The sequence below is a fragment of the Neltuma alba genome, unplaced genomic scaffold (assembly GCF_004799145.2).
Source record: "Neltuma alba isolate B1F8T4 unplaced genomic scaffold, ASM479914v2 tig00013936_pilon, whole genome shotgun sequence".
Classification (NCBI taxonomy): Eukaryota; Viridiplantae; Streptophyta; class Magnoliopsida; order Fabales; family Fabaceae; genus Neltuma; species Neltuma alba.
In genome coordinates, this window is record NW_021637965.1 from 18,193 (window position 1) to 26,976 (window position 8,784).

General features: G+C 37.1%; 1 protein-coding gene across 2 annotated transcripts; it reads right to left on the bottom strand.

Moving 5' to 3' along the window:
* Positions 1-343: 343 nt before the first annotated feature.
* LOC114739392 (uncharacterized WD repeat-containing protein C2A9.03-like) lies at positions 344-5,292 on the bottom strand. Of its 2 annotated transcripts, XM_028927451.1 has the most exons (9): positions 5,006-5,292; positions 4,749-4,916; positions 4,513-4,599; positions 1,757-1,891; positions 1,562-1,672; positions 1,383-1,474; positions 1,184-1,289; positions 1,001-1,087; positions 344-921 (listed from the first exon to the last, which is right to left on the bottom strand). In XM_028927451.1, the coding sequence occupies exons 1-9, from the start codon at positions 5,168-5,170 to the stop codon at positions 508-510; spliced, it is 1,365 nt and encodes a 454-aa protein (XP_028783284.1). In that variant the 5' UTR covers positions 5,171-5,292; the 3' UTR covers positions 344-507. The 2 variants fall into 2 exon arrangements, with proteins under 2 accessions (XP_028783284.1, XP_028783285.1); XM_028927452.1 differs by lacking the exons at positions 4,513-4,599; positions 4,749-4,916; positions 5,006-5,292 and adding an exon at positions 2,850-3,765.
* Between the last annotated feature and the right edge of the window lie 3,492 nt (positions 5,293-8,784).

The window sequence follows — 8,784 nt, forward strand, 5'->3', positions numbered from 1 at the left end:
TTGCATTGCGTCAAACAAATCTTCGAAATTTATGACAGCCTGGCCCGAGGGAGGACGCAGACTAGTAGGGAGCCACACTACTCCATGCCTGTTCCAGCACGTTTCATCATCATAACAAGAAAAATCTAACAACTTAATTAACCTTTCTAAAATTCAATAATATGTCACATTTATTCCTATTAATATATACCTTTCTAAAAAATAAAAGTTTACACAATAATAAACAAAATATAAAATTATACATTAATTACAAAAAAGATATAAAAAAAAATCTCTCCGAGTTGCGAATTTATAAAAAAAGAGTATTCCATCAAAAAAAAAAATAATTGAGAATACATTCCCGCATTTGAAAAGTCAGGATGCCTTAACAGAAATAGCTCACTGAGGACGAAATTTACAAGTTGCCTAACCATAAAACTCAAAAGTAAACGAAGAAGGATCTCCGGAGAAAAACACCTTCAAAAATCAGTATTGAGAGGCTTGCTGTACGGGTTGGGAGAGGCTCCTCTAAAACACACGGTCTAGATATCGATTAAAATGTTTCCTGTTGAACTCCAACAAGCTCCCATAAGTACGATCAGCGATGCCAACAAATAGAGCCTCCGTGTCCGGGCTAAAGGAAATACCAGCGATCTCACCAAATAAATCAATTTCTTGTCCCTGTTTATAATCACCGTGAGAGTCAAAAATATGGACGAAATCTGCTGGCTCAGCCATAGCCAGAAACCGTCCATCTGAAGTGAACCTCAGGGCTCTTACTGCACCCATTCTTCCCTTGAGTACAGCAATGGAACGTGAAAGATTTCTGATGTCCCACAACCTACATGTTGTGTCCTGATTGCCAGTAGCCAATATTCGCCCATCTGGATGCCAAGCAGAGGCAAAAGAATAATCCAAGTGTCCTGTCAGGCTACCGGTAACCTGAAATATGCCATGTCATGATCAGAAATCGTGAAATAAGCAGCTGCTCATTTACAAACAAATGCAACTATCAACTTACCTTTCCTGTGTTAGCATCAGCTATCAAACCCTCAGCACTATCCCCAACAACAGCTAACAACTTCCCATCGGGACTAACGGAAATGCTCTGCAAGGTTCAAACAGCAAACACGATTGTTATGGTTATTTGAGGAAGTGATCAAGATGCACATGGTAAAAAGCGTTCCTAGTGGACGACACTCACGTTAACAGACCAGTCATATTTGAAGCAACCAAGAGAAGCAAAATTATCAGCATCGAAAACTCTAACTTGGGCGTCATTATTTGCTGTCACGACCCTCATAGACCCACTGCAGAAACAACGATTAGTTATGAGCCAAACCGAAACCAAAGAATTTCAAGCGAAGTTCTTTTCTTTTCTTCTTTCCCAGTAAGTTGCTTACCTGGGATTAGGGTAAACATCTACAGCATTGGTTATAGCATTATCATCGGTAGTTATTTTACTACAGAAAGCAACTCCAGATTTATTCAGGTTCTGTCCACAAAGATTCAAAACCCGTCAAAACGGAAGATCTTAAGCTGACTAATCATTTCTCAATTCAAATCATTGATGATTTCCTACCTTGCAAATAAGCTCACCCCGGAAACCGCCTGCTACCATTAAATTTTCCTTAACAGCCATGGTGCTTATTTGTACTCTGGAGATAGGTTGAGCAGAAAATCCGGGGTGCTTCTGCAAAAAGAACACAGGCACAATAGGATCAGATAAAGTTCAGTGCAGAAACCATACAAGGTTCGGTCATATCTGGGTACGTACAACAGTTGGAACAATGGGTTTCACCGCATTAAGTACTTCTTTACTCCTTCGAAGTAAAGACGACCAATGCATCACAGAGTAGTTTTGCATAAGGTATACATCATGCTTCGTCGTTGCCCATAACAAATTCCTCAGCTGCAACAGTAAAGAAAACATTTTGATGACATCAATATCAGCGCCCAGTAGGTATAAAAATGCATTTTATAAAGATAAAAAGTTTGCAGCTAGAATAACAATGGAATGGATATATTGGACCAACAACTGTTAGATTAGATGTAAATTATTGCTTCTAGCAACGACAATCTAAATATTGTCCTCAGCACAATAGAATACCAATAAATTCTCCACCAATGTTGGCAGTTGCCACCCTCTTTTTTCTTCTTTAGAAAACAGGATTTCTATTTGGGGAAGTAGTTACTGATCACGATTAAAATGACAGGGAACCTTTTCTTTGTCCTTTCTTTAAATGATATCTTAACGATGTAGAAAACGTTGGGTGGTTGCTGATCTCAGAATGATGGCCTTCATTTGTAAAGAGAGGAGAAAGGGAAAGACAGCACAGAGAAGCGATTGGCAACGTAAAAAGTAAGAACACTTGAATATTGTTTAAAATAAGAGTCATCCAACATCATGTAAATCGACAATCACCAATATATGGAGAGTTCATAATCTGCGAAGGGAAGGTTGGCTAGTAGTAAATACAAGACCATTGAAGAAAACTAGTAGTTTGCATGTTAACGTTACTCGACACAATAAAGCCAATGTCCAACAACTTTGGCAATTCAAGTATAATAAAGAACTACATCAAAATAATGAGACCGGCTGACCAAAAATTAGAATAGAGGTGATCATCATATGATTGCAAAAGGAAATAACTTATAATGGCAACCAGACAACAGATTATTGGAGAATGAAATTAAATTAAAATAACGCAAACTGAATGTCAGTAAAAGCTGTACTGGCTGACTAAAAGATCCTGTAAGTGCGCAGTCCATAATTAAGGGATGAGACCCAGTTGATTAGGACAAATTGACATTAATTACAGATATTGTTACAGCCCTCTTAAGTGTGGTCAGATATTTTCCTATCATACCATAAAAAAAGGTCGTGCCAAGCCGCTCACTTTCCACCTGCCTTAAAAGCTGACATAAAGAGAGAAATAGCAAGCCTAGATGCACAAAAAGGTCAAATGACATAATGAAATTACAAATACAAATATAGTTACAGCTTGAATGCAAAAACTACGTGCCCAAATATATATTAATCACAGAAGAGAGTAAATACAAAAAATGAATGAGTACATGATAATGCATAAAATTATACATATGACATGGGAAGCATCCATGAAATTCAAAAGTAAATGCAGTGCAGTATGCAGTATTCAATAAGGACACCAGAGCTTGAATTTATCGTTTGCATGTTTTGACGGAAATGAAAACACAAAAGACCTATTCTTCTCATCTGAAGAGAGAATCAAATACTCAACATCTATCTCCTTATGGAAGAACTCATATGCCATGTTATACCGCAAGAGTTGGGTAGGTCAACTGTAAAATGTAAATACAGCAACAGCAGGAAACTGCTAAAATTCCGTTTAGAAACTATATGGGCAGTTAATTCTGATCAACTTAAAAGACTGGATGGTTTGAAGCTAAAAAGCTTCAGGTCCAACGATATGTGACCAGTTGGCTGTTACCCATCATCATTTTATTTCATACAAGCATGCCATATAGATGGAAAACCCTATTACACAAAGTCACTGATTTTACGAACACCAAGCGACACCATAGCCTTGATGAAACCATATCCATAACTTGACTTGAAACCATCTTGTCCGTTCAACAGAATATCTGGCATGTATCGGAATAATACTTTTGAAAGATTAATCTTCTAATTTTTCAGAAAAATAAAAAAGAATAGAACAAAGTAAGGGTGTGCAACTCAAAAGTAAGCCTCCTTGTCATCTAAGAAAGATTTGCAGAACACGATAAGGCGAATTAAGTCTGAAATATGGAAATGAAATTTGCATTTGCTGAAGAATCACAGGTCAAAATTTACGTAGAACTTTTTTCCTTGATATTCTGGGTGCTGTTGATGCAAAATACAACACAAGAGAGTTGTCAATGAAAATTTCTGAACTAGACCAGAAAAATCTTTTACCTTGTAAGAGCAAGGCTTCATAGTGGCTTCGGAAGAAATTAAACAAGACTCATAATTAACCAATTTTAATCGTACGGAATTTTCGAATTGTAAAATTCCAGAGTCGTTTGATTTAAGAGAAGATATATTTTTTTTTTTGGGTGGTTTCAGACTAATTAGTCACAAAACAGAAATCATTCAGAGAGTGATGCCAACGACTGAATCTTGCAAAAATATAAACCAGATTTATTCTACATATAAGATTATCATGATCCAATATTATTCGGCCAGATTCGCGACTTGAAACAAAAATTGATTAAGTACGCAAGATAGCCACGTCAAGTTTATACTGCTAAGCTGTAGAATGAAGTCATTCGCTTTAGTAAGACAGATGATCAACTCATTTGATTTAATAGTTCTTAGAAAACAAATAGAACCTTGAAATAAAATAACAGCACCAATAGCATCACAGTAACAGCATCAGATTAGGTTGGAATATGCGATTATTATGAGAGGAGTTGAAAATGTAAATCAGCTCGATACCCAAATGTGGGAAAAAAGAAAAAGCACAGAAGAAAACACTTGTCACGTGATTTGTAGAGGCGAACAAAGTCTACCTGAAAATGCACAATTGTTGATTTGACAATCCTTGTATTGAACTGGAAGTCATAGAAGGAATTTCCTTTCCTCACTTCGAGGCACTCCTGATAAGCAAAAGGTTTAGATATGTGCCTACTAAAGCAAAGGCACTCGCAGTGAAGAGAAAAACTGATGCGCCGAGTTCGCAGGAATTTCTTATTCCTGTCGCCCGGAAAAAAAGGTTGTTTAAGTAACAAGCAACGTAAAAACTAACCTTGTCAAGATCCACCCGAGAGCGAGAGAGATTCTCATAGTTCTTGTACTGCTTTAGTCGAGTCTCACGGTACTTGTCCCTTGTATAATTAAGCCTCTCCCAAGGAATTCCCTGGATATCTTTCCCGTTCCTAGCTTCCCGAGCAGAAGTATCAGTCTTCGATTGACCCTGTCACGTTAACGGACCCATTACAACAAAGTACATGGATGAAACGCACGATATCTGAGGAAAAGCAGATAATAAAATAGCATTTATACCATTTCAAAATCATCTTCATAGTCGGAGTCCGGAGAATGAGAGGCAGCGTTGCTGTAAGAGCGGCTGTCGGCGGAAGAGTCATCATCCTCAAAATCTTCAAAATCCGGGACGTCGTAATAGTCGTCCACAACGTAGTTAAGATCATCGTTATTGAAAAGCTCCATAAGGATGCGAATGAGAAGGGAAGGAGCGAAAGAGGAGGTGAAGAGAGAGGGGAATGCGCCGAAAGATTTATGATGAAGTAGGCCAAAGCACAGGGGGAAGTGGGGTGAAGAGACGGAAGCGACCTCAGAAAACAGGAAAAAACAGTGGAAGCTAATGGTTGAGAAAGGGATGCTGGGTGAAGGAAAGACTGAAGAAAGCGGTGGAGGAGGCGATGGCTATATAGGCAAACGGCCAAGTGACGGAGGTTTTGGGGCGGAGTGGGAAGGGAGGGAAAGGAGGAGGTGGGGCCCCCGCCAACAATAATAAATTAGAGGTGAAATCCGGGTGCCCCGCTCGGGGCTGTGGGTTCCACCCAACCGCCCCGCCTCGCTGACCTCATCCCTGGGCCAATTTTTATCAATTTACCGCGGAACATTTTTTTCCCTTTAGAAATTAGAATAGAAATTGTTCCCCGTTGATTACCGAGTGATCGTTGCACGTCCACAATGAGTAGGACACTGCTCCATTGGATTAAGAGTTTGCTTTGACCCTCAAAAAAAAAAAAAAAGGATTAAGAGTTTGCTTGCAAATTTACATTTATGATAATATTAAATGAGTTTAATGAAGAAATGAGAAAATCAGCGAGAGATTAGGAAGAGGATCCGGTGCAATTAAGAAGAGATTGGGGAACAGTACGTGCAGAGCTAATTAAGACTGAAAATGTAATAAGGAAATTAGGCGGGGATTAAGAGAGGGGAGGCAGATTTTGATAAAATTAAAGATAAATCTCTTATTACAAATTTAATTGGCTGATCATTTCTAAGATGATTAATTGGTAAGTTGTGAAAAAGAAAGATAGTTTGTATAAAACTATTTAGATATAAGAGATTAATGTGCACAAATCTATTTAGATATAAAGAATTAATTGACACATATGATTTGCATATAATAAAATTTTATTTACATAAAGAAAAATTGAGTTGCACATCTTATAAAAAGAGATTACTGCATACAAAAAAATCAAATTAAACAAATTAAGTTATATAAAATCTTTAAATTCTGTTTATTAATTAAATTTTCAATAAGCAATTTATTCCTAATTTTTCTCATTAATTTTGGCGGGGCCAACAAAGCGCAGAGGGAGGACAATAACCAAAAAAAGAGAAATGGGGTGGAAAAAGGAGTGGATGGCAAGTGGCAAGGGGAGAGCAGAGTCCAGGTGGTTAGGTCGAAGGCTCACCACGTGGCTTGCTGGATCGACGGAATCCGCCTCTCCTCGATTTTCCCGATCCTTGACACCGTTATCCCCACGTTTGTTTAACTATGGTTGGTTGCTGCACCCCTTTCACCCTGCCTCTGGTATTCCCCTAACCCGCTCCCTTTTTTATATACAACAATAGTACTCAATCGTCTTCGTGTTACATGATATACAAATTCTCATAATTTCATCTAATAATTCAGGATTTTTGTAATTTGTTATTCGGTCCCTTACTTTTTTTATTGATTATAATCATTTTTTAGCTGAAGATTATAATCATTAGTCTTCATGCTTATAATACACTATTAATTATGGCCAATACAAATTACGTAATTAGTGAGATATAAATTATCACAAAATATAGAATAAAAAAATTTTAAAAATAAAATGATATAGTGAAATTTATTTATTATGGACGTGAAAAATTTATTAACTGCTTCGTCTTATCTATGTATAAAATTTATGATTTGATTGCTTTTGATTTTATTTAGATTTTATATCAAGTTATTCATAAAATATTATTAACTGTTTCTTTTGGGGGGGTATGCTATAACAGGATTAACGATAATCAGGGTTAAAAAAGAAGACTCAAGAACCCTGCCGAATCCATAATCGATTATTAAAATCCAACCTAAATACACAACCTCCAAACGTGGCGCGAACTTGGAGAGAACGAAGACTTGGAATTATCCATGAACCCCTTCTACTTTTAATTGCCCCTCGCTACCCTTTTTCTTCTTTTTTCTTTGGAACCCGTCATCGCACTTTTGATTCCAATGGAATGCTCATCTTGAGCCGGGGGAGTTCCATCAATTCCAACTCTAGAACTTGAAAAATGACGACAGCGCAAAATAATGGGGCAGGACAGTACACACGAGGTACACACGAGGTAACCCACCATCGGAAATATTCCCATAAAGACCAAAAACTGCGTCCTGTTTATTTGACGACAAAAATCAAGGGAAACTAAAGTGCCTTATGAGTGACTGTGGGCCATTTTTAACTACTATTAATCAAGATAAGATTTTAAGCAGGTGGTGATTGTCAGTTCTGAGGTCACTCCCGACCAAAATGGATTTCTATTGGTACCTTTTTCCCCTGCGGACATGACTTTTAATTTGGCTTAAAAAGGGCGCTCTCATCTCAATTTTATTAGTTTTAATATAAAAAATCTGTTTGTTTTTAATTTAATTTTAAATATAAGATTTTAATTCACTTTATCTCTTATATTTATCTATTTTTTTTAAATAATCCTTATAATAGTTACACATTTTAAATATTTTATCAAATGGCATTTGACTAGTGAGGATATTTTAAGAAAAAAATATCAATTTATTACAAATAACTAACTTAATTAATTTCTTTAATTTGCACAAACTAGTTAAATAGTTTTTATACATATATTATACCACAACAGCGTTCGTTACAATTTATCCTCGTTATCTCAGCAAGTGATTGTAATTAGTTGGCATCAATCACTCTTCACTTTTATTAATTAGGTCAATAACGAAGGCACCCGCTCGAAAATCTTCCGTCGTTACTCCTCCACGAGATATGTATGCATATATCTTCAGTGTATTTGGCGCTTGGTATCTTGTCAGCCTTTCATTGGTGATTTGGTGGTCGTGGGAAAAAAAAATCTCAACTTATTCAGATGCTTCGTCTTTAGTGACGGTTTAGTATTCAGATTCAGAGATTAAGGATTCTACTTCAGTGATGTTCGATATGCTGATTAATATATAATGCAAAATCTATAATAAATCTATAAGTCATGGACACTTTAATAACTTATCCCGACTTCGTACATTCCCAAGAAAAAAAAACTAAAGAAAAAAACTAAGCGGGGGTCATCATATATGATGAAATTTTGGGAGTCCCTCCACAAGACAAGAAGGTTGAGGCACGTATCAGTTATTTGTGTGAGGTTGGTTGGTAATGACTCTAATTGACTGCTGCGTGTTTCATAAGCCCATGTGGGTTTAAAGATAAAGAAACGGCAGTGGATCGTATCTGTCGTTAATTAAGAATGTTTGTTTTGTTGAACTTTTGTGTCTTAATCTGTACAGTCATCGAGGTATTATCTTGAATTTCCTTTTTCCCCCTCTGCGTTGTCCCCACATTTAAATAGAGTGAACGAGACACAAGTGTGTGTGTGTGTGTGTGGTGGAATGAGATGCTTACTTCACTGAAGAAAGTGCGGGCATGCGTATGAATTAGGGCAGAGGAAGGGACCGAAGCTGTGGAGATGGGAGGTCGGTGGAAGAAAATTGGACGTGTCCTTCAATAAACGGGCCAATTTTTACCCTCTTTTCTTTCTTTTCTTTTTCCCCCCAGTTTTTCCAGTGAAAGATGCATACGAATATGCCTCTTTAGTTT

Bases quoted from the DNA above. Each gene is read 5' to 3' on its own strand.
- LOC114739392 (XM_028927451.1), bottom strand. From the start codon at position 5,170: ATGGAGCTTTTCAATAACGATGATCTTAACTACGTTGTGGACGACTAT. The intron at 4,917-5,005 runs GTATAAATGCTA...TTAACGTGACAG, and splicing joins ATGAAGATGATTTTGAAATG to GGTCAATCGAAGACTGATAC. The intron at 1,475-1,561 runs GTAGGAAATCAT...CTTTGTGGACAG, and splicing joins GGGGTGAGCTTATTTGCAAG to AACCTGAATAAATCTGGAGT.